Raw genomic sequence first — 26,547 nt, 5'->3', positions numbered from 1 at the left:
CTCAATGGCCCTACACCATGTATCCCATCCCCCAGCTCAGACTTGTGGGATTGAGGAACATCCCATATTTTTAATATTTCCTGGACACCCTGAGTTCTGGATCCCATTGGAAGTTCTTCTTTGGGGGGTCCCCTGGCTGCATCCTCCTACACCAGGAGAGAGGTGAGATTAAGAAAAGCCTCTTTGGAAATGTGACATTTGTATCTGGATGTAGGAAGTAAGCGAAATTTGAACATACTCAGCAAAAGGGCCATTTTAGGAAGAGGGGACACGTGCACACATTTGTTACCAAATCACAAATACCAGAATGGGTACACCTTCTACCTTGATCCCATCCTCTGGTTGGCAAGGTAAGCTATTCCCTAAAGAAGACAGCCCTAGAGGACCCATGTAAAGAAGTATGAGGCGCCTGTACAAGCCCTCTGCCTCCAACCCCTACACACACCTATTTTATTCGTGGACCTTCACAAAATTCTAGGAACTATCCCTCCTCCCAGTTTGTGCAGGACGCACTCACTAGTGCTACACACAGACCCCGCCCCCTGCAGCAAACGCTGGGCTCAGCTCACATTGCTGTAGGTGGTGGACCGAGCACTTGTGCCGGGGAACTTTAGACCCAGACCTTCTGGTACGAAACTTGGCTCTGTCCCTAGGGCTGACCCAGGCGGGAGCTAAAAGGATTAGGGACGCCTGGACTCCTTCCGGAAGATCGGGGAGAGGTGGGCGCGGGAGGACCTGAGCTGAGGAAGTGGCGTTTGGAGCCCGTGGCGCCCGCGCACTTGGACTCTGCAGCACCGCTGGTTTTTTCCCCCCGGCTTGGACTACATTTCCCAGTGGACACCGCGCGCATTAGTTGCGCTCTTTTGTGTCCTCCAGAACAGACTTGCCCCTTTTATCTGGGCCTGTGGGGGCTGGGTCCCATCAGATTATTAAAGTGTGGAGGTGGGCCTCTGTAGAACTGGCCGAGCCTTGGAGGCGAGGACGGGATTTCCCCGCAGTTCAGCTCTACAGGTAGGAGGTGGTCTGAGGAGTGGCCTGTGAATCATCAAGCCGCCAGTCCCTGGACCCTCTGTGTGATCCGGTCGTTGATGTGGTGCCGTGCAAGACTGGCACTCGATATGCTTGTCCACATCGTATCTGGGTGACTGTGGGTGCACGTCAGTGGTTGGTGCCACGGAGTGTGAGCCCGTGAGTAAGGGTGGAAGAGTATGTTCTGTCCCCATGTTCTTGTACCCTCGGCTTCTTTGTGATGGGGCTGTGTGAGGGAGACCCTCGGTTGTAATACCCTAGTATTTGAGGCTTTGGAGTATGGGAGAGGGTGACCTGTGGAGACTGTGTTCATACCCGTGGCCACTGACTGTGATGTGTGTAAAATGGTGGTTGGCGCTGTAGTGTTCAACAATCTGTATCTATGGAGATCGAGTGAGGCCGCGTGCCACCACTAATTTCTTGAAGAGGACTGTGGCATCACGAAGACCCTTTATTTGACCTTGGAGCTGTTACTTATTAGTCGCGGTGTCTTTATATAAATGGTTATATACATTCCTCGGAGTTTTTATTTGTAAAATCCAGAAAATCTATTGTTAAAATGAATTAGGGGGTGATTTAGGGATGGAGTAAATGGTATGCAAGTTCCCAGGTTTCCATTATGCTTTCTCTATATTGGAGAGGATGCTGCTCTCTTATCAGGAGGAGAGAAGCTGGAAACGTCTAGGCTGGTGATTCTGGAAGCTGCAGGGAAAACCGAGTTTCTCATGCTCTCTTTCCCATGTCACTCAATCTAAGGACACAGCTGTTTCCCAAGACAGGAGCCAAGAGGAGGAACCAATGGCTGTGGGACTTCTTAAAGCCATGTACCGGGTGAGTTGGTTTTTTTCTCTTTCCTAAAATATTTTCCTGCTTTTTAAACCAAGCAGACATTAATTTTCCTTCTTCTGAAACTTTTTCTGAGTAGCCAATGATGTTACTTCTTAAAACTCTCCAATGAGTTCCCACCTGTTCAGGATAAATGTCTTTTCCTGCAAAGTGGTACATAATCTGGTCCTTGACTATCATCTCTCTGACCTCATCTAATTTTTCTCACCCTGTCTGTAACTTACACGGTTTTAGCCACACTAGTTTCCTTGTGATGAGTTGGATATATTCTTAATCGTGGCCTTACCCTCGCTGTTTCCTCTGCCTGGAGTGCTGTTCTGACAGACACAGACCAACCTCACTCTAGTCTCTGCCCAAACATTCATTCATTCAGCGCATTTTTATAAAGCACCTATTAACGCAGAGGTTCCTAGTCCTTGGTCCTCTTCTGTGCTCTGTTTATAATCACTCTTTTGGTGATCTTATCCTGTCTCACAGCTTTAAATACCATCTATATGCCAATAATTACCGAACTGTATATAGCTCAGACCTCTCTTGTATAATCCAGACTTGTATAATCAACTGCCTATGTTTGATTGGGTAATAGAAACCTCACATTCAGACATCTCAAGATGAGTAAAATGAGCCTATGGAAGTTTTATGGCACGGGAGTCATATGATCTGATTCTCATTTTGATAGGATCACCCTGGTAAAGTTCAGCTGTGTAGAGTACAGAAACTGAGTATGTGCTGAGAAATGGCTGTGATTTAACCAGGCGAATACAGTTAAGTGAGAGAGGAGCAGGAAAGTTGAAGGTGTACGCATGTGGTGATTACAGCAAATGGTTGTGCTAGGAAGTGAGGGGACGAAGAGGTGAGCGGTGAAACCATGGCAAGATCAATGATCTTGGGGTTCTTTTGGGGTGAAATAATTATACTAATGGGGCACCATGGGGCAAAAGTTGCAGTATAGAAGGTGGAAGTCTGAGACTATGGAGGGTTTGGTCCTTATTGGTAATGACAAGGTCTGGGGCATTACAGTGGAAGTGAATGACTGTACAAGTATGAAAGACGTTATTGGAGGTGAGGGGAGGAGGAGACCTGAGAGACCAGGGTGTTGGGAGGATTACTTATACGAATATTGAAATGATCAAAGATTATAACAGGAATAGCATTGGAGAGAATGACAGTGAGACATGTGTTCAAAGAATGACAGAGAGTTGGTATCTACCAGGAATTGATTGATAACGAAAACAATGAAGGATGGTGTGACTGATACAGTGTGATTTCATGAGATATAAAAGTAGGTGTCTTTTGGGGAGAAGGGAAGAAGGGAATAGTCTGGAAACAAGTATAAGGCTCAAAGAGGTCACCCACCACCTTCACGTATGTCCAAGGGCTGTGGGAAATGAGTCACCACGTGACAGGAATTGGGGGAAGTAGTCTTCTTAGCTTTGAGCCATGTTTCTGTAAGGGCCTCAGTGGTGAAGGGAACTGTGGTTCTGCTTCAGACTGGTTTGATCATAATTATGACTGGATTTTGAAACCAAGTATTATGTTCATTTGTTAGAGGTCTAACTGTAAATACTTTACAGTTAGAATTTAAGCTCCTTATATTGACATTGTGATTATTTTTCGCTAACTGTATAAGATCAAAGGATAAGTGAAAAAAATGTGTATGTCCTATATAAAAATATTTATACATTTATTATATGTGTTTATATAACCTAAAAAAAGTTTTTGAAAGCATATCTACCATATGAACCAAAGTCTTAACAGGAACATTTCTTAACAGAAGCATTTGAGGTATGTTATTGCAAGAACAGAGAGGAAGAAATTCACAGACTACCTCATATAATTAAATAAAAAAGGTTACTGAGTGTTGCAAAGCACTTTAAGAATTTTAATTTGGAGCCCTGGCTGGTGTAGCTCAGTGGATTGAGCGCGGGCCTGAGAACCAGAGGATCGCGGTTCGATTCCCAGTCAGGGCACATGCCTGGGTTGCAGGCCGGTTCCTTGCAGGCCAACTCCCAGCAGGGGGCACACGAAAGGCAACCATACATTGATGTTTCTCTCCCTCTCCTTCCCCTCTAAAGATAAATAAATAAATAAATAAAATCTTTAAAAAAAAAGAATTTTAATTTGGTATAGGTAGCTTGTTTTTAAACCATGATGAATTGTATCAAATGACCAATAATGAAGCCTTTTCTTGCTATGACAGATTTTTTTGGTAAAAAAACCAAATTCTATACGCATGCACACATGGACACATAATGTGTGTTAGTGTCATCAGTAAGGGGTCACATTATAGAAGTCTGGGATTCAATTGAATCACAGCATGGCTCGCACGTTTTTAAGAACTTTCCCAGGCCCACTTCGGCAGGAGTGCTATTATGAGGGGGATACCCGTTTAATCTAGGTACTCCGGCTTGGAGTATTTGGATTTTAATGGAATTTGTGACTGGTTTGGTCTAGCACATTATTTAGAGATATGGCAAACAATTTCTGGTCTCACTATTTTTTAAAGATTTTATTTATTTATCTTTAGAGGGGAAGGGAAGGAGAGAAGAGAGAAATATGAATGTAGGGTTGCCTCTCGTGAGTCTCCTGCTGGGAACTGGCCTGCAAGCCAGGCATGTGCCCTGACTGGGAATCGAACCGAGATCGTGTGGTTCACAGGCCCATGCTCAATCCACTGAGCTACACCAGCCAGGGCTAATCTCACTTTTAATCCTTTTATAGCCTCTTGAACTTTTTGAACAATTCATTTACTAATTCAGTTTATTCAGTGAATGTTTGAATACCGAATGTGTGCCAGATACTGTTCTGTAACTGGCATAGCACAGTAATCAAAACAAAACATATAGTACTTTGCCCTCATGGAGCTTATATTTTAGTGTGGGCGGGGAGGGGGGCGGGCAATAAGTAATGAAAAAATTAAGTGCCGTAGAGAAAAAGAACCACAGTCAGGGGAGTAGAAAACTGGGGCAGGACCACGGCTGTTTTTAAGCAGTGATCCAAGAAGTACAAAAGCCCTGAGGGGGGACATGCTTGATGTGTTTGAGGGTATATTTGTGAGCGCCCACTGTGGCTGGGGAGCAAGACGAGTGAGTTAGGTATGGTAAGAGATGAGGTTATTTTACTTTCTTTATTTCATTTCAGGAGTTGGTGACCTTCGGGGATGTGGCCATAGACTTCTCCCAAGAGGAGTGGGATTCTCTCGATTCTTCTCAAAGGCATCTGTACAGTAACGTGATGTTGGAGAACTACAGGATCTTGGTATCATTAGGTAAGAACATCTTGCAGAGTCAGACTTCTGTTCCTCAGGGGCTCTTTGCTACGACCATTATGACTTTTTTGGATAGCATCTGTGGTGCTTGGCCAAATGTGTGTTTCCTGTACCGAATAATGGTTTCATATTTGTGGAGTTGACAGTGGACTGGCCTGGGCCAGAAGGTTCAGCTTCCCTATCTTTTGAATACATGTCATTAACACATTATTCTGTAGTTTACTATTCAGTCCCCTCTCCCCTGATGATCAAAGGAGTAGATGTGTATTCTGGGATACCCACAGTATGATCAACTTCTGTTTCTTTTTATGTATGCAGGACTTTGCTTTTCTAAGCCAAGCGTAATATTATTGTTGGAACAAGGGAAAGAGCCATGGATGGTAAAGAGAGAGTTGGCAAAAGGTTTGTGCTCAGGTAGGTAAAGAAGAAATAGGTAAAAAACTTTGCAGGGGGCAGGTCAGCACGAGTCAAAGGTGTCGCCTCTTCGTTTTTCTTTGGCATGTTCTCAAATGCCCTTGGTCTTAGTACACACTTGGGGCCTTTGGGGGTGTTGTCTCAAATTTGTTATTCATAACTGTCTCTCCTTTAACACTTTGCCTCCTTCTTTTTAATAACTCACTTATCTATTCTCGATGAGTCCTATTTCTTACCAGTTTCATCAGCTCCTTTCAGTATTTAAAAAAAAAATTTTCCTGGTCTGATCAACTTTTGAGCTTGACAGACGGCTCTACCCAATGTACCAGGTTCAAATCCTGACACATGCAGTGACATTGGGGGCAAGTTACTAACCTCTCTGTGCTTTTGTTTGGTCATGTGTAAAAATGGGGTTATTACTTTTAAAGTGCCTTGAACAGTACCTGTCTCATATTATGACTGCAATAGCTGTTAGCTGCTATTAGTAGTATTAGTTCACCTCCAAATACCTCATTTTTCTCTTAGTGGTCACTTGATTTTTCCTTTAATCAACATTTTTTTGAGATTTTACCTTAAACAAGGTACTTGCAAGGTGCTAGGGTATTATAAACTTATATAAATAAGAAATTAGTAGGCTAGCCATAGAGTTACGATAGAGCTATAAATGGAATATATGAAGAGAAATTTGCCATAAATGGGAAACTCACAGAAAAAGGTGAGGGGCAGAGGAGTTTGGGTAACTTGAGAAGATGATTGTCGTTAGCCAAAACACAGGTCAGAAACTAGAAAACATTTGAGGAAGAAGATGATAAGAGTTGTTCTTTGTGGCATAGGAAGGATTTTCATGTAGACATAGGAATCACTGAGGAAAAATAGAGAACTGAAGTTTAGAGGAAAATCAAGATCTTTGTAAACATCTCTGTCAGTACCGCTCCCCAACTCAACTGCTACCACCTCTTCCCAATCTTATGTCCTTGTTCAGTTTTGTGAGAAAAAAATTTTGATGTACAATCATAATATGTCAAATATTATTTGACACAAATATATGTGAAATATGTATGATTAAATTTTTATTAATTATTATTAAACAACTTACACACAGATATGTTAGCATAAATGTGTAGCTTAAATAGTAACAGAACAAAAGCTCATATACCTATTTCTTAGTGTAAGAAATAGAAAATTGTCAATGCCATTTTAGGCCCTTAAGGGCCCCTGCCTAATGGTATTCCATTTTCTACCCATGGTTCATCCCACCCCTCAGTGGGGTAACCGTTATCCTAGAGTTTTGCTTATTATTGCTTGGTTTTTCTCTATGGTTGTATCATATATCCATATTTTAAAGTTTTTATGCATGGAAATATATTGTGTATGTAATTCTGACCCTTTTAAACTCAAAATTGTTTTCCTGAGATTGGTTGACGTTGATTTTTTTTTTTTTGGTTCGCGTTGATTTTAATAGCTATGGTTCATGAATAATTTTTCTGCTGAAATGTAATGTATTCCACTATGTAAACCATGCTTTATCCATTGAAGGTCACTTGACTGGTCTTAGTTTTGTTCTATTGTAAATGTTACTGCTATGAACTTTATTCTATGTGACTGCTGATGCACATACGCTGCAGTTCATTTAGAGAATACAGCCAGGAATTTACTAGACAGTGCTATTTCAGTTTCCAAAGTACTTGTACTAATTTACATATCTTAACAGCTGTGTGTGAGATTGGTCATTGCACCACACTTGGAATAGACAAATTAAAAAAAAAAATTGCTGACCTGCTGGATGTGAAATATTATCTTCTTATACTTGTAACCCGAATTCCCTTGATTACTAAAGACATTGAACTTCTTTTTGAAAAATTTTTAAAAATACTTATTTATTTTTAGAAAATAGGGAAGGGAAGGAGAAACAGAGGTAGAGAAACATCAATCAGTTGGTTGCCATTCATACTCACCCCAACTGGGAACTGAACCCGAAACTCAGGCATGTGCCCTGACTGGGAATCCAACCGGTGACCTTTTGCTTTGTGGGACAATGCTCATCCACCTGAGCCACACCAATCATGGCGAGCATATTTTCATATTTATAATGGCCATTTGCATTTCCTCCATTGTGAGGTACCTGTTCAAGTCTTTTGCCTGTTTTTAAGAAGGCTGTCTTTTGGACTTCCGCCAAGATGGAGGCATAGGTGGAAACACTGTGCCTTCTCCCACAACCAAGTTTGAATACAACAAAGGTTTGGAGAACAAAGACACAGCCAAAGAACAGAGAATTGATTTATATGGAAGTCCGACAACAATGAACCATTCAACCAGGACGGTAAGAGGGGCGGAGCCAGCACCAGAGCGGAGTCAGGCAGGAAAGATCCCCTGACCTAGGCACGCAGGCAGCCCGGACCCAGTCAGGGTTCAGGGCAGACTGACCACGGTCGCACATTCGCGCACAGTGAGACGGACCACACAGGCCCCAGGGGGTGAGGGCTGATGGTGGTGGCACACTTGCATGCAGTGGGATGAAAAGCGAGGGCCCAGGTGAGGGTAGCAGCTGCCGCACCTGTGGGGGCCGCGGCAGGAGGCAGCAGACGGGACACCATTGCTCCTCGTTGACCCCGCCCCCACATACAGCGTCACAACCCAGCAACTGAGTTGCCCTGCTCTGGTGAACACCTAGGGCTCTGATCCTGCTATGGAACAGGAACGAACAGCCCAAAGGATGGCGCAAGAAGAACTCAAAGTCCCAGAGCCAATAACTCTAAGCGACCAAGAGATTGCCAGCCTCTCAGAAGCACAGTTCAAGACACTGTTTATCAGGGTGCTCACAGAACTGGTTGATTATAGTCACAAATTAGAGGAACATATGAAGGCTAAACTAATTGAAATGAAGGGAGATGCACAGGAAACCAATAGCGATGGAAAGGAAACTGGGACTCATATCAATGGAATAGACCAGAAGGAAGAACAAAACATCCCACCAGAAAGGAATGAAGAAATGAGAATTCAAAAAAAATGAGGAGAGGCTTGGGAACCTCCAGGACATCTTTNCAGCGGATTTCTCAAAAGAGACCTTACAGGCAAGAAGGGGCTGGAAAGAAGTATTCCAAGTCATGAAATCCAAAGACCTACAGCCAAGATTGCTTTATCCAGCAAAACTTTCATTTAGAATAGAGGGACAGATAAAGTGCTTCTCAGATAAGGTCAAGTTCAAGGAGTTCCTCATCACCAAGCCCTTATATGAAATGCTAAAGGGACTTATATAAGAAAAAGAAGATGAACAATATTAACAGCGAAAGGACAGCAAACTCACAGTTATGAACAACCACACCTAAAACAAAAGCAAACCAAGAGAACAGCTAGATCAGGAGTGGAACCATAGAAATGAAGATCACATGGAGGGTTAGCAACAGGGGAGTGGGAGGAGGAGAAGGAGGGAGAAGGTACAGAAAATAGCGTAGACAGTAGGTAGAAAATAGATAGGGGGGAGGGCAAGAATAGTGGGGGAAATGTAGAATCTAAAGAACTTGAGATATGTGGTTATAAACTAAGGGAGGGAGAATAGTGGGGGGAGGGAGTGTGCAGGTGGAGGGGAATGAAGGGGGGAATAGAACAACTGTAATGGTATAATCAATAAAATATATTTTTTTAAAAAAGAAGGCTGTCTTTTATACATACATTTATAGTTTATATTTTTAATATTTTATTTTAAGATACTGTTCTGTATTCCAAAGTGATATATATTCTCAAGTTATCTTCTAAAGATTTTCCTTTTATATTTAGGGCCATGATATAATTGAATTTAATTTTTGAGATTGAAATAAATTTAATTTTAGTGCCTTATGGGAAACCAAATGTCCTAGATAGTTACATATTTTTTGGACTTAAGACCCACTTTCCCCCCCCTCAAAATCTGGGAGGAATAATAGTTGTTAATGCTGCTGTTGAGTTCTGTTTACATATATATTGGTGAATATTATGTTATTTATGTTATTAAACATTTTACCACATTTTTGCTTCAAAAATTTTTTCTCTATTTTCCTCTAAAACCTAGATGCATCTTATGGTCCAAAAAAATGCAGTATTGAATAAACAAGCCCTTTTGCTCATTGTTCTGTATGTTACTTCTTACTATATCAGGTTATAGTATAGCTATGGGTCTGATTTTGAGCTCTACTCCATTTGTCTCTTTTTCCTTATGCCCAGCCTGTCTTAAATAAAATACTTTATTATAGGCTGAGTATCTGTTAGGGCAAGTCCCTGTACCTTGTTTGTGTTCTTTAGAATCTTTTGTTTGCTCTTTGGCCATCTAAGATGAAAAGTTTTGGGTCAGCTTGTCAATTTCTACCGGAAAACAATAACGCTATTGGCTTTTGATTTGTTAATTGATTTATTTTATATATCAATTAAATTGTTTTCTATTTGTTAATATGGTTTATCTTTCCATTTATTTAGATTTTTAAAATTTCCTTCAATATGTTTTGTAAATTTCTGCAAACAGGCCATGCACATCTTGTATTAGATCAATTTCTAGGCATGTTGGTTTGGCTGCTATATTAAATGTCTATATTTTCTATTTGTTATTCATATGCAAAAACGAAGTTAGGTTTTATACATTACCTTATCGCCAACAACATTGATAAGGTGTCCTACTAATGATAATAAATTTTAGATTTCTTCCCTGGCTGGTGTGGCTCAGTGGATTGAGTACTGGCCTGTGAACCAAAGGGTCACTGGTTCAATTCCCAGTCAGAGCACATGGCTAGGTTGCATGCCAGGTTCTCAGTAGGGTGTGGCGCATGAGAAGCAACCACACATAGATGTTTCTCTCCCGCTCTTTCTCCCTCCCCTCACCTTCATCTAAAAATAAATAAATAAAATCTTCAAAAAATTTTTAGATTTCTTCGGATTTTTTTCTGTGAGCAGGTAAATCTGTGAATAACGGCAGTTTCTTCACTTTAAATTCTTATGCCATTAATTTCTTTTTTCTGTTGCCCTGTCTTCAGTCTTCAGTATGGTATAAACTGAAGTAGTGATAGCAGGCATTCTTGTCAACTTCTGGTCTCAATGAACATGCTTTAATATTTTCTTATTAATAATTCTGATGTTTGAATGTTTTTAATAGACACCCTTTCAATTCTGTTTACTAGAGTTTTGTGGAAAGCATTTGAGTTTTAAGAAATGGTTTTCTGTATCTATAGATGATTAGATAGTTTTTCATGTGTTAATGTAGTGAATTACATATTACATTTTAAATGTTCAACCAGTCTTTTTTTTTTTAAGATTTTACTTATTTATTTATTTTTAGAGGGGAAGGAGAGAGGGAGAGAAACATCAATGTATGGTTGTCTTTTTGTGCATCCCCTGCTGTTAGTTAGCCTGCAAGGAACCGGTTTGCAACCCAGGCATGTGCCCTGACTGGGAATCGAACCGCGATCGTCTGGTTCGCTGGCCCGCGCTCAATCCACTGAGCTACGCCAGCCAGGGCTCAACCAGTCTTATATTCCTGATACAAACCCATCTTTATATGTTTTCTGTTCACTGTTATTGCTATACAGCAATTTTTTTTTAGGTTTTTTACATCTGTGCTTATTGGTGACATTGTCTTTCAATTTTTCCTTCACATACTCTTCTTGTCATATTTTGGAATCAGTATTGTCTTAGTCTCATAAAATCTGTCAATGACTATTCTCCTTTTTCTTCCTTAAAAGAATTTGTGTAAATCAAAATTATTTGTTTTTGAATATTTTGTACAGCTTTATTTACCTTGGCCTGGAATTTGTGTGTGTGAAAATTTAAACTGCTATGTTCTTAGATTTTATATTTTTTATTCTCCAGTAGTCGTGGAGTTATGGGATTTTTTTTAATCTAAGAATATATACTTATGTAAGTTTTCAAATTTATTAAAGTTATCCATTATTTTCTAAAGTTGGTAGCTACCAAGTTCTTCCAATACTAATAATGGCTTCTTTTTTTCCTTCCCAAAAGGGAGAGACAAATCTTTACAGGGGTGTTACCAATTTTTTAGTGTTTTCAGACTTTTTAAATTTTACTAATCCTCTCTAACATAGCTTCCTTAAAATTTCATGAATTTATCTTTATTATTTTATTCCTCCTACATTTATTTATCCTATTTTTTCAACTTTTAAGTTGATAATTCATTGTTTTTGAGGTTTTTTCTTTTCTATTTGAAGTCTTTAAGACTATATTAGCAATATATCCTGCATGTTTTCACATGTAGCTTTTGTTATTGTATATCTAAGCGTTTTCTAGTTTTCACTGATTTCTTTGTCTTAACCAGTGAATTATTTGGGAGTTTTAAATTCAAAATTTAAGATTTTTATTTGGTTTAATTGCATTGTAGTTAGAAAGTCTGTCATTTAATATGCCTTCACTGAAATTTTTTGAAACTTGCTTTACGTCCTAGGGATTTTGTAAATATTCTGTGTTTCCTTGGAAAATAATGTGTATTTCCTGTTGGTTGATTACAGCATTTGATATACATTCATTGGATTAATTTACTCATTTTGCTGGCCAAATCTTCCATATCCTTATTGATATTTTTTAAAAATCTCATTGAGTAAACAATTATGGGGAGACATATGTTATAAACTTCTACTCTGATGGTGAATACATAAATTTTCTTTGTAATTCTTATGACTTGCTCTGTGTATTTTGAAAGTATTTTATTAGGTCTTATCGTTTTGGAATTGTTTGATCTTTCTGGTGAATTCTTCCTTGTACTATTGTTACCCTCTTTAAATCTAGTGATGAATTTTCCCTTAATTAGTTTCCTTGATATTTATATAGCTATTTTAACTTTCTTTTGTTAATATTTACTTAGTATAGTTTTCTCCACCCTTTTACTCTCTACTTCTATTCTGTATACTGTTTCTCTTATAAATACTATATAGCTACAGTTTGGTAATCTTCAACTTTTAACTCAGTGACAGTAGTCATTTACATTTTGTGATACTAACAATTAAATTTATATCCACAATCTTAATTTTCTCCATAAATCCTGCTTTTTCTATTTTTCTCTATCTGCTTATTTGAAAGTTATACAGTATAATTCTTTTTTTCTTTATTTTTAGATAGAAGGGCAGGGAGGGAGAAGGAGAGTGAGAAAAACATCAATGTGTGGTTATCTCTTGTGTGCCCCCTACTGGGGACTGGCCCACAAACCAGGCATGTACCCTGACTGGGAATCAAACTAGCAACCTTTTGCTTCACAATCTGGTGCTCAATCCACTGAGCTATGATAGCCAGGGCTACACTTTTTGATAATATGATAGATTAAATATAATGTCACAATGTATTTCCCAATTTACATATTTCTGAGTATATGATGTTGACATTATTACATGGATTTGTTGCATGTTATTTTTTTTAAATTTTATTTATTTATTTATCTTTAGAGGGGAAGGAGAGAGGGAGAGAGACATCAATGTATGGTTGCCTTTCGTGCGTCCCCTGCTGGGAGTTGGCCTGCAGGGAACTGGCCTGCAACCCAAGCATGTGCCCTGACTGGGAATTGAACCGCGATCCTCTGGTTCGCAGGCCTGTGCTCAATCCACTGAGCTACGCCAGCCAGGGCAATGTTGCATGTTATTTTTAAGTGGTCTCTTCATATTACTTACCTATTTTTTAAAAATCACTCTTAACACTTGATAGTTGTATTTCTTTCTTTCCTTTTATTTTTTTTAAAGATTTTATTTATTTATTTTAGACAGGGGAAGGAAGAGGGAAGGAGAGGAAGAGAAACATCGATGTGTGGTTGCTTCTCAAGCGCCCCCTACTGGGGACCTGACCTGGCCTGCCACCCAGGCATGTGCCCTGACTAGGAAAGGGTCAAACCAGTGACCCTTTACTTTGTAGTCTGGTGCTCAATCCACTGAGCCCAGCCAGGGCTACTTACCTATTTTTAATGAACTATGTGTAATTTTTGTTTATTTGCCAGGTCTATTTCTTAGTAAGGATGTTATTCTTTTGTATTATGTTAAAAACATTTAATTTTTAAAAATTTATGGTAAAATACATATGGCAAAATGTACTCTTTTACCCACTTTTAAGTGTATAGTTCAGTAGTATTTATATAATTGTGCTGCCATCACCAGCATCCACAGAACTCTCTTTATTTTCTAAAACTGAAACTCTATGAAACTTGTGAAATAATAATTCCTCATTCTCCCCATCTCTAGTCCCTGGTAACCACCATTGTACTTTCTTTCTATGAATTTCAATAGTCTAGGTATCTCATATAATTAGAATCATACAATGTTTGCCTTTTTTGTGACTGGCTTCTTCACTTAAGATAGAGTTCTCAAGGTTTACCCATGTGGTAGCATGTGTCATAATTTCCTCCTTTTTAAAAGCTGGAAAATATTCCATTACATGTATGTACCATGTTTGGTTTCTCTATCCAATAATGAACACTTTATTTGCTTCTATATTTTTGGTTATTGTGAATAATATGGCTATGAAGATGGATGTACAAATATGTATTTGACACCTAGCTTTCAGTTCTTTTGAGTATGTACTCAGAAGTGGAATTAATGGATCTTATTGTAATCTATATTAAATTTTCTGTAGAACTGCCATATTGTTTTCCCCAGCAGCTATACTATTTTACATTCCCTCCAACAGTGCACAGAAGTTCCAATTTCTTCACATTTTCCCCAGCACCTGTTATTTTCTTCTGTAAAAAACAATAGTAATTCTAATGGGTATGAAGTGGTTATCTCATGGTATTGATTTGCATTTCCCTAATGATAAGGGATGTTGAGCATTTTTTCATGTGGTTGTTGGCCATGTGTATATCTTCTGTGGATAAATGTCTACTCAAATCAATTTTTGGAATGTTTTTTATTGTGTTTTTGTAAGTTGTAGGAGTTCCTTATTTATCCTGGATATTAATCCCTTTTCAGATACAAGGTTTGCAAATATTTTCTTCCATTCCATGAGGTTTTTTTTTTCACTCAGTTGATTGTGTACTTAAATGCGCAAAATGTTAAAAGATTTCATGTAGTCCATTTTTCGTCTCCTTTTTTCATTTCCTCCTTTTGGTATTATTATCAAGAAATCATTGTCAAACCCAGTGCTGTTTTTATGCCAGTACCATACTGTTTTGACTACTGTAGCTTTGTATTAAGTTTTGAAATCAGGAAGTATTCTTTTTGAAGGTTGTTTTTTGGCTGTTCAGCTACTTTGAGATTCCATATGAATTTTAGGATTGATTTTTCTATTTCTGGAAAAAATGTCATTGGGATTTTGATAGGGATTACAATGAATCTATAAATGGCTTTAGGTAGTAGGGACAGATAAACAATGTTAACTCTTCTAATTCATGATCACAGATGTCTCCATTTATTTATATCTTATTTAAGTTCTCCAAGCAATGTTTTGTAGTTTTCATTTTATGTCTTTCACCTCTTTAGTTAATCTCTAAATATTTTATTCATTTTGATGCTATTGCAAAATGGAAATGTTTTCTGAATTTTAATTTTCTTTTTAGATTGTACATTGTTAGTGTATAGAGGTACAACTGATTTATGTGCATTTACTTTATATCCTGCTACTTTGCTATATTTGTTTATTGATTTCAACAAGTTTTTTTTAGGTGGATCTTATCATCTACAAACAGAATTTTATTTCTTTCTAATTTGGATGGTATAAATGTGTTTTTCTTGCCTAATTGCTATGGCTAGAGCATCCAATACTACATTGACTAGAAGTAGTGAAAGCAGATGTTTTTGTCTTGTTCCTATTTTAGAGGAAAGTTTTCAGTCTTTTTCCATTGGATGAGTATGATGTTAGCCGTGGGCTTTTTATATATAGCCTTTATTATATTGTAGTTTCCTCCTATTCCTGGTTTGTAAAGTGGTGTTTTTTTTTTTTATCATGAAAGGGTGTTAAATTTTGTCAAATCCTGTTTCTGCATCAGTTAAATGACCGTGTAATTTTTTTCCTTCATACTGTTAATGTGGTATACTGCATTGTTTTTTGCTGAATCATCCTTGAATTCCAGAAATAAATCCCACTCTGTCATGGCATATAATCTTTTTTTTCATATAATCTTTATAATATGCTGTTGAAGTCAGTTTGCTAGTATTTTGTTGTGAATATTTTCATCAGTATTTATGAAAATATTAGCCTATAATTTTCTTGTAGTGTCTTAGTATAGTTTTGGTATCAGAGTAATGCTGACCTCAGAATGAGTTTGGAAGTCTTTCCTCTTCTTCAGTTTTGAGGGGAGTTTGAGAAAGATGTGTGCTAATTCTTTAAATGGGTGATATAAGTCACCACTAGCCCTATCTGGTCCTAGGCTTCTCTTTATTGGGAGGTTTTTGATTACTGATTCAATCGCCTTATTGGTTATGGGTCTGTTAACATTTTCTGTTTCTGCATGATTCACTCTTGGTGGTTTATATGTTTGNAATTTTCTTGTAGTGTCTTAGTATAGTTTTGGTATCAGAGTAATGCTGACCTCAGAATGAGTTTGGAAGTCTTTCCTCTTCTTCAGTTTTGAGGCGAGTTTGAGAAAGATGTGTGCTAATTCTTTAAATGGGTGATATAAGTCACCACTAGCCCTATCTGGTCCTAGGCTTCTCTTTATTGGGAGGTTTTTGATTACTGGTTCAATCGCCTTATTGGTTATGGGTCTGTTAACATTTTCTGTTTCTGCATGATTCACTCTTGGTAGTTTATATGTTTGTTCGAATTTGTCTGTTTTACTAGTTTATTCAATTTGTTGGTATCAATGTTTAGAGTACAATTGACGAACAACATGGGCATTAAGGGTATTGACCCTTCACATAGTCAGAAACCCATGTATAACTTTTTACTTCCTCAAAACTTAATTACTAATAGCCTTCTGTTGACCAGAAGCCTTACTAATAACATAAACAGTTAATTAATACATATTTTATATGTGATATATATAAAATACATATATATATGTGATATATATTATATACTATATTTTTACAATAAAGTAAGATAAAGAAAAGACAATATAAGAAAATAGGGGGAGAAAATACATTTACAGTATTTATTGAAAAAAATTATGTATAAGTGGACCCACACAGTTTAAACCCATGCTCAAGGGGCAGCTGTATTTTCTTATAATCCTTTTTATTTCTATAAAGTTGGTACTAATGTTCTTTCTCTTATGTTATTGATTATGCTATTATACTTGTCCCACTTCTTTCCACTTTATCCCTTGCACCTGTACCCCTTCTCCCGCCAACATGTTCATAGATCATACATGTAAGTTCTTTGGTTTCTCCATTTCCCATACCTACCCCTGTCTATTTTGTACCTACCATTTATGCTTCTTGCTCCCTGTACCTTACCCTCTACCAATGCTGATAACCCTCCATGTGATCTCCATTTCTGTGGTTCTGTTCCTATTCTAGTTTTTTGTTGTTGTTGTTCAGTTGTTGGTTGTTGTGACTTTTTCTCATTTTACTGTTCATAGTTTCGATCTTCTTTTTCTTAGATAAATCCTTTTAACATTTCATATAATAAGGGCTTGGTGATGATGAACTTTAACTTGATGTTACCTGGGAAGCACTTTATCTGCCCTTCCATTCTAAATGATAGCTTTGCTGCATAGAGTAATCTTGGGTGTAGGTCCTTGCCTTTCATGACTTTGAATACTTCTTTCTAGCCCCTTCTTGCCTGCAAGGGTTCTTTTGAGAAATCAGTTTTAGTCTAGTGGGAACTCCTTTGTAGATAACTGTCTCCTTTTCCTGGTTTTAAAATTCTCTCCTTATTTTAAAGTTAGCTAATGTAATTATGATGTGTCTTGGTGTATGCTTCCTTGGATCCCACTTCTTTGGGACTCTCTGAGTTTCCTGGACTTACTAGAAATCCATTTTTTTGCCAGCTTGTGGAAGTTCTCCTTCATTATTTGTTCAAATAAGTTTTCAATTTCTTGCTCTTCCTCTTCTCCTTCTAGTACCTCTATGATTTGAATATTGAGATGTTTAAAGTTGTCCCCAAGTTCCTAAGCCTCGCCTCACTTTTTGTGAATTCTTGTTTTTTCATTCTGTTCTGGTTAAATTTTTATTTCTTCCTTCTGCTTCAAATTGTTGATTTAAGTCCTGATTTCCTTTCCTTCACTGTTGGTTCCCTATATATTTTTCTTCATTTCACTTTGAATAGCGTTCACTTTTTCCCCTATTTTGTGACTATACTCAACCATTTCTCTGAACACCCTGATCACCAGTGTTTTGAACTGTGCATCTGATAGACTGGCTATCTCTTCATTGCTTAGTTCTCTTTTTGGAGCTTTGATCTGCTCTTTCATTTGGGCTATAATTTTTTGTCTGGGTGCACTTGTTATGTTGTAAGGGGCAGAGCTTTATGTATTTGTTAGGGCAGGGAAATGCACTTCACTGCTTTGTGGCACTGTATGTGTGGGAGTGTCAGTGTGGCACTGTATATGTCAGAGTGAACAATGCCACTTGCTTGGCTCTCACCCCACTTTCAGTCACTTCTCCCTCTACACACAAGTGAATTGGGCCTTTCTCATACTGTTTCTCAGGTGGGTTTATTTATGTTCTAGGATCCATATGTTCTAGGATACATGGGTCCATGTATGTCCAATGGACTGTCCTATGAGACTGGGAATTTCTCCCACCACAGCAACCCCCACAGGTTTTTATAGCCAGAGGTTTCAAGGCTTTATTTCCCTGCACTAGAACCCTGTGTTCCATGATCTCATTCCCCAGTTGTTTCTCCCATTTATCTGCACATGAATGTGGGACCCTGGTCCACCAGCCACTGCCTTGCCTGCCTGGTCCACCTTACCGCACATCCTCTGCCCAAGCTACCCATCTCCATCCCTCTACCATTCTGGATGAATGTTTCTTTTTTAACTCCTTGGCTGTCAGACTTCCATACAATTTAATTTTCTGGCAGTTCTGGAGGGGTTTTTGTTTGTTTGTTTTTAAGCTGGTTGCTGTTCTTCTGTTGATTGTATGAGAAAGCAAAGCATATCTACCTATGCCTCCATCTTGGCCGGGAGTCTGATTTGAGATCTTTTTTAATGTAAGCATTTGCAAACATAAATTACACTCTTATCACTGCTTTTGATGTCGCATAAATTTCGGTATGTTGTGTTTTTATACTCATTTGTCTCAAGATACTTTAAACTCCTCTGTGATTTCTTCAATTAACCAGTTGTTTTAAGTATATGTTGTTGAATTTTATATATTTCTGGATTTTTCAGTATTTATTTTTCCTATTGATTTCAGTTTAATTAAATTATGATTGGGAAAGATACTTTGTATGATTTCAGTCTTTTAAAATGTATTAAGACTTGTTTTATGGGCTGACATAGAGTCACCCTGGTTCCATTTTATTTCTTTAATGACATTTAGAATTAAAAGAAAAAACAATAACCTTTCAGAGATCATGCCAAACTGCAATGTCTGAGAGAACAGTGCTCCAGAAGACTGTACTAATTTCAGACACCAGCTGAAAGTTGGGGTGTTTTCAGGGCCACCCTCATTGCCAACCACCTGGATACAAATTTAGAGGTGCTTAAATTTTGATGATTCACTAGTGTGACTCACAGAACTCAGGAAAAAGTTATATGATTATTTATTTAATTATAACAAAGGATTTTAAAAAAAGAACCGGCCAGTACACCAAGGTTTAGATATGGGAGAGCTGCAAACAAGAAACTTCTGCATCTCAGTATTCAAAGGAATATTGCCAACCAGGGAAGAGGTCTGAAGCTTTAGTGCCCAGAGATTTTTGTTTTTGTTTTTTAGTTTCATTATGTAGGCTGATTGAGTGAATCATTGTCCAACATGGTTCCATGTCCAGCATTCCTTCCCTTCCCAAAAGCCAGGTTGATGTCATGGTAGCCCAGAGCTCTAACCCTCTCATCACATGGTTGGTCTTTCTCGCATTGGTAGCCTTTATCCTAAGTCATCATCACATTAGCAAAAATTATCTATGGGCCAATTATGAGTCACCATATTAGTATAAAATATCAGGTGTGGTCCAAGAGACTCACCACGAATAATAAATACTCCCTTTCTAGGAGTTTAGAGGGTTTGGAGGTTGCCTCCTGGGAAATGGACAAAGGCACGTCAAATTATTTATTATACAGGTCTTTTAAAAAATCATAAGGTCCTGTCCAATGTGGCTTGATTAGAAGGTTGTCCCATACACCAAAAGATTGTGGGTTCAGTTCCCATTAGGGCATATACTTGGGTGGTGGGTTCAATCCTCTGTCAGGATTGAAAGGCAACCAATTGATCTTTCTCTCTCATGTTGATGCTTCTCTCTCTGTCTCTCCCCCATTTCTCTCTAAAAGCAATGAAAAGTTATCCTTGAATGAAGATAAAAGACATCACAATGAGGCTCTGATTATAATAGAATGAAAGTAATAGATATAGTGAGAATTTTGGCTGTACATTGTTGATTCTTTTTATGCAAGAGCAAAGTGTGCATCTCCTCCCTTTATTCAGATTTTTTTAGGGGGAGTGGTGGAACATTCATTAGAATTGTAAAGCTTTTGCTTATCTCTTTTGAAGTTTCTTTCTAGGGTATTTTCTGTCTTCATTGTTGTTGTCAATGTTAAAGGTATCTTCTGAAGTTAATTATTTTCTTTATGCATCCATTGCTTTTTAAAAATGATTCTAAAATTGCAAAATAATATATTTTTCGAAAAAATAAAGAAATATATGTAGTACAGTAAACTCTATAGTTCTGTATTCTGTGCCTTATCTAATGATTCATTTAAGGTGTTTTACAAATCAACATATACATAATTTTAATGGTTATTATTATTTGATGTTGCTATTACTAATTCTTTGTGGTTTTTTAAAAGGATTTCAAAATTTTATTTGCAATTACAATTTACACTTACAAATATTTTGTGTCAGTGTCAGGTGTACATCATAGTGGTTAGACAATCATACACATTACAAAGTGCTCCCCCCAATATTTATAGTACCCTCCTAACCATACATAGTTATTATAATGTTATTGACTATATTCTTTATGCTGTACTTTGCTGCAGCATGGCTACTTTGTAACTACCAATTTGTACTTTTAAATTTGTTCACTTTCTTCAGCCAGTCCCTCAACCTCCCTTTCCTCTGACAACCGTCAGTCTGTCTCTCTATGAGTCTGTTTCAATTTTGTTAATTTGCTTATTTTGTTAAATTTCACATATTAATGAAATCATATAGTATTATTTCTGACTCACTTATTTCACTTGATATTTAGTGGGTAGGTTGACTTTCCAGTTGGCTGACAGTGAATGTTGACTATGACCATAGTTTATGAGATGTTATGCAGTGGCTGACACCATGAAGCAAAGTTTGCCACAGCAGGATGTGGTGCCTGCCAAGATTTTGTGTCTTCTACTTTTGGAACTAATCGGATTGTGCCCTGATGTTTTATGAGTCTGTCTAGCGAGGGACTCTGGTCCAGACCTGATATCAGACGTTGCCTGTGGCTGGTCCTCAGCTACCTGTTTGGAAATACAAAGTGATTCAGTTTGTGGCTGCCTCTGCTGGGCCTGGGTATGTGTGGGAAAAGCCAAGCTGTGCACCATAGTTGGTTTTCACCAGGACCAAGTCTTGGTGCAGGCCAGCAAAAGGCCCAAGGCACCCTGAGATTTGCCTTTGCCTGCAGGCTGACTGTTAGTCTCAGTTACTGAAAGAGCCTCTGTGTGCATGCAAGTTGCATGAGGGAGGTTTCTGTGAATCTCCTGGTAGGAACAAGTGGTGATCACCAGATTTACACAGATTTGAACTCAGGACCAGTGCTGGGTCTGAGGCAAAAGTCTCCAGGTACAACATAGCCAGGTGCTACCTGCTGGATGTCCATGGACCTTTGTGGCAAGGCAGGGTCTCAGGGATTCATCAGGGTGAGACCAGTAGCATTCATTCATCAGGCCCAAACAGAAGATTTTGCTTTGTAAAGGGAGGGCTCTCTACTGGAATGGTGGCGCTCATCAGACATGCAAGAGAAAAATGGCCCTTACCCTAAAGCCACACAGCTCAGTCTGTCCTTGAATCTTCCTGGAACTCTTCAAGAGTCTTCCTAGAGAGTGTGTATAGCAGGTCTAGTCTGGCCAAAGAGCACGAGCTAGGCAGATCAGGGCCATTGAGAGTTGGGAGGGTGGTGCTAGTGGATCTCTTGTTGGGGGCAGTAGGGTCTCTCTGGTGCATGTCACAGGAGCCCCCAAACCACATACTCAGATGCTGACATACCCTGAATCTTCCTGGACCTCTACACCATGTGCCTAGGCAGCTGTCTTCTCTGTAGGGCATGAACCCAGCAGGGCCAGGTGACAGGGAATTAATAGGGTAGGTCTAGTGCATTGCTCCAGGTCAATGCAGTATAGAGGGGAGTGCTCAACTTAGGAAAGATGGCATTTCTGTGCAGTGTGGGAAATACATTCAGAACAGGGATCACAGCAGCTGTCCCTTTGGCTCTGTCCTTGGAGGCACAAAATCCAGTCTGTACTCACACTGCTCCAGTCTGCTCTGGTCTGCTCTCCCTCTGCCAGCCCAGGGTAAGTGGCTCGAACAAGATTTTGTGTGCTGGTTCTTTAAGAGGGTGCCTGGGTTTCTAGAAGACTGCTGTCTCTCCCTGGAGGACAGGATCACTTGATTATTACTGAGATAGGTCCCCTTTTCCTCTTGCCTCCCAACTTCCACTGTGCTCATTAATTAGTAATTATATCACTCCTCTACTCACATTTCTGACTCTCCATCCACTGAGTAAAAGTCAAATTGCTTAGGACACCTCTAATGCTTAAGCAATCTTGTTATTCTTTATCTCATATCTTTTACTACTCCCTCCTCCCCAGCCACACTGGCTTTCTTGTTATTCCTCAAATGTACCAAATATGCTTTTATTTTAGATATCTAAGAAACTTTCTCCAAATATCTAAGCAACTAATCACTTCCTTCAAATCTTTGCTTAAATGTTAACATTATTTTTAGTGTTGTTCAATTATGGTTGTCCCCATTTTCCCCCCATTACTCTCCCCTTGTGCTGCTCACACCCACCTTCCACATTCAATGCCTCCCACCGTTGTTTTTGTCCATGGGTCCTTTATACATGTTTGTTGACAACCCTTACCCTTTTGTTCCCCATTATCCCCCTCTCCCCTCCCCTCTGGTTACTGTCAGTTTGTTCTTTATTCTTATGTCTCTGGTTCTATTTTGGTCATTTGTTCATTTTGTTAATTAGGCTCCACTTATAAGTGAGATCATATGGTATTTGCCTTTCACTTCCTGGCTTATTTTATGTAACTAAATGCTCTCCAGTTCCATCCATGCTCTCACAAAGGGTAGGAGCTCCTTCTTTCTGCTGTGTAGTATTCCATTGTGTAAATGTACCACAGTTTTTTTGACCCATGCATTTACTGATGGGTACTTAGGCTGTTTCCAGCACTTGGCTATTTTAAATTGTGCTACTATGAATATTGGGGTGCATAGGTTCTTTTGAATTGGTGTTTCAGGATACTTAGGGTACAGTCCCAGCAGTGTGATTGCCATGCCAAAAGGCAGTACCATTTTTAGTTTTTTGAGGAAATTCCATACTGTTTTCCACAGTGGCTGTACCAGTCTGCATTCCCACCAACAGTGTACTATTCTCTTTCTCCACAACCTCGCCAGCACTTGTTGTTTGTTGATTTGTTTATTATGGCCATTAATAAATATTAGCTCATTAATGATTCCTGTCTTTGACCTCAACACTCCTCATCTTTTACCTGATTTTTAAAAAATCCTCCTTTAAGGATTTTCTAAAATTAATTTTAGAGAGAGGGGAAGGGAGGGAGGGAATTGAGGAAGGAAGGGGGAGGAGGAGAGACAGAGATATCCATGTAAGAGTGTTACCTGCTTTTTTTTTGTAGAAATTAGTACCTTATAACATAAAATAAAATTTAGTTAATTAGCACCTATGTTCTGTCTCCCAAAGAAAAGAAGGTCCATGAAGGTGAAGATCTTTGCTTTGTGTACTGTGATAGTGACAGCTTCTAGAATAGCACCCACAATGTCAAGTGAATGTTCTTAAAAGAAGCAACTATATGAATGGAGGTTATTTCAGTGCCTGTATTATTCACGCATACATAAAGTTGTAACTGAGTCCAGTCATCTTCTTAATATCTCCTTTTTAAAAATTAATTTTCCATAACAGTCAACACAAAAAATTATATTAGTTTTAGGTGTGCAACAAAGTGATTAGACATTTATAGACCTCAAGAAATGGTTGCCCCAAGCCCTGGCTGGCATAGCTCAGTGGATTGAGCGCGGGCCTGCAAACCACACGATCGCTGTTCGATTCCCAGTCAGGGCACATGCCTGGGTTGCAGGCCAGTTCCCAACAGGGGACTCATGAGAGGCAACCATACATTATATTTCTCTCCTTCTCTCCTTACAGTTTTTCAAGTACAGGTCTTTTATTTCCTTGTTTAAATTTTATTTATAGGTATTTTATTCTTTTTTATAAACTTTAAATTGGATTATTTTCTTAATTTCTCTTCCTGATACTTCAAAAGTAGTATGTAAAAATGCAATAAATTTCTGAATATTAATTTTGTATCCTGCTACTTTACTGAATATATTATTTCTAAAAGTGTTTTTTGTGGAAGCTTTATGGTTACATATAATAATATGATATCTGTAAATGATGACAGCTTTACTTCTTTCCAATTTGTATGCCATTTACTTTTTTGCTGTGGCTACAACTGGTTGCTGTGGCTACAACTTCCAATCCTATGCTTAGTAAATGTGGCGAGAGTGAAGATCTTGTTGATTTTTTGATCTTAAAGAAAAAAAAACTTGCTTTTCAATATGTTACGATAAGTATGATATTCATCATGAGTATGATGTTAGCTGTGGGTTTTTCACATGTGGTGTTTATGTTGAGGTATGTTCTCTCTGTTCCCACTTTACTGAGAGTTTTTATTCCATAATTTCTTCTTGACCTGAGATTTACCTTATGGATTTTTCTATAATTCTAACCATTTCCCACCAAGTTTCTGTATAACCTGTTGTTTTGTTATTTTTTCTTACACACTTCAGAACTGTGAAATCCAGTGTTCTCGTTGGTTTCATTTGCTATTAAACTCACTTCACTTTATGTACTTTCATAAATGTACCACCTGGTACATAATAGAGGAGACATTTTTTCTTATTATTTTTCAGGCTGGGAATCTATGTATGAGAGTGAAGAATTAACCCCCAAACAGGACATTTATGAAGCACAGTCATCTCAGAAGATAATAGAAAAACTTACAAGCTTTGGCCTTGAGTACTCCAATTTGAGAGGGGAATGGAAATGTGAGGGCCATTTTGAGAGGGAAACAGTGAATCAGAGTGCCTATTTTAAAGAAGAGACTATCGATAGTACTCATGAAGAAGCTCTTATTAATGAGAGAAGACAAGAATATAAGAAATCTTGGCAAACTTTCCATGTGAACACACTACTTCATACAGAACAGATTGTTTCAAAAGAGGAAAAAATATATAAACATGATATACATAATAAAAGGTTTAAGAAAAATTTCATGGCTATTAAGCCCAAGAATATCTATACAGAGAAGAAACTTTTGAAATGTAATGACTGTGAAAAAGTTTTCAGCCAGAGCTCATCCCTTATTCTTCATCAAAGAATTCATACTGGAGAGAAACCCTATAAATGTGTAGAATGTGGGAAAGCCTTCAGCCAGAGATCAAATCTTGTTCAACATCAGAGGATTCATACTGGAGAGAAACCCTATGAATGTAAGGAATGTAGGAAAGCATTTAGTCAGAATGCACACCTAGTTCAACATCTTAGAGTTCATACTGGAGAAAAACCTTATGAATGTAAGGTGTGTAGGAAAGCCTTCAGCCAGTTTGCCTATCTTGCTCAACATCAGAGAGTTCATACTGGAGAGAAACCCTATGAATGTGTTGAATGTGGGAAAGCATTTAGTAATAGATCATCAATTGCTCAACACCAGAGAGTTCATACTGGTGAGAAACCTTATGAATGTAATGTGTGTGGGAAATCATTTAGCCTTCGTGCATATCTAACTGTACATCAGAGGATACATACTGGAGAAAGACCCTATGAATGTAAAGAATGTGGGAAGGCCTTCAGCCAGAATTCACACCTTGCTCAACATCAGAGAATTCATACTGGGGAGAAACCTTACAAATGTCAGGAATGTAGGAAAGCCTTCAGCCAGATTGCCTACCTTGCACAGCATCAAAGAGTTCATACTGGAGAGAAACCCTATGAGTGTATCAAATGTGGGAAGGCTTTTAGCAAAGACTCCTCTCTTACCCAACATCAGAGAGTTCATACTGGAGAGAAGCCTTATGAATGTAATGTTTGTGGAAAGGCTTTTAGTTACTGTGGATCCCTTGCTCAACATCAGAGAATTCATACTGGAGAGAGACCCTATGAATGTAAAGAATGCAAGAAAACCTTCAGGCAGCATGCACACCTTGCTCATCATCAGAGAATCCATCTTGGGGTGTCATTCTCACTGCCTAATTCAGTCAATCACCAAGACCTGTAGACACTATTGTAAATATTTCTTGGATATATACTCTTTCTCCAACTTTAATATCACTCTAGTCTATGATCCATTTCACCTGGATCACTGCTATAGATTTTCTAAAAGGACTTCCTTTATCAACTTTTGCTTTCCTTAAACTTATTTCTCACTTGGCACTCAAAATGATCTTTTTGAAGTGTAAGAATACATGCATCACTGATTCCAGTTAAAACTTTTTACTTGCTGTTGTTCTTAGGCTAACATCCTCAGTCTTTAAAATTGTCTATGAATTGCTTTATTAGCTGGTTCTTTTGTACCTTTTAGCCTTATTTTATTTGTTTTCCCTCTCTGAACACTAAGCACTTCCTGGGATGAAAACCTTAGATTCTAGAAAATTATACCTTACCGCTGCTTTGGGATTGTGTAACTTTGAGTAATTTTCTTAATTTATCTAAACATCAGG

General features: G+C 38.3%; 1 protein-coding gene across 2 annotated transcripts; it reads left to right on the top strand.

Moving 5' to 3' along the window:
• Positions 1 to 845: 845 nt before the first annotated feature.
• ZNF570 (zinc finger protein 570) lies at positions 846 to 26,547 on the top strand. Of its 2 annotated transcripts, XM_037030844.1 has the most exons (6): positions 846 to 1,011; positions 1,786 to 1,860; positions 5,017 to 5,143; positions 5,462 to 5,557; positions 24,742 to 25,323; positions 25,492 to 26,547. In XM_037030844.1, exons 2-6 carry the CDS (start codon positions 1,828 to 1,830, stop codon positions 26,103 to 26,105), a joined length of 1,452 nt encoding a protein of 483 aa, XP_036886739.1. In that variant the 5' UTR covers positions 846 to 1,011; positions 1,786 to 1,827; the 3' UTR covers positions 26,106 to 26,547. The 2 variants fall into 2 exon arrangements, with proteins under 2 accessions (XP_036886739.1, XP_036886738.1); XM_037030843.1 differs by having other exon boundaries at positions 24,742 to 26,547.

This window comes from Sturnira hondurensis, unplaced genomic scaffold, assembly GCF_014824575.4.
Source record: "Sturnira hondurensis isolate 20B ecotype Veracruz unplaced genomic scaffold, ASM1482457v3 Scaffold0020884, whole genome shotgun sequence".
NCBI lineage: Eukaryota > Metazoa > Chordata > Mammalia > Chiroptera > Phyllostomidae > Sturnira > Sturnira hondurensis.
Note: the sequence above shows the minus strand (reverse complement) of the source record. Positions and strands in the feature narration are given on the sequence as shown.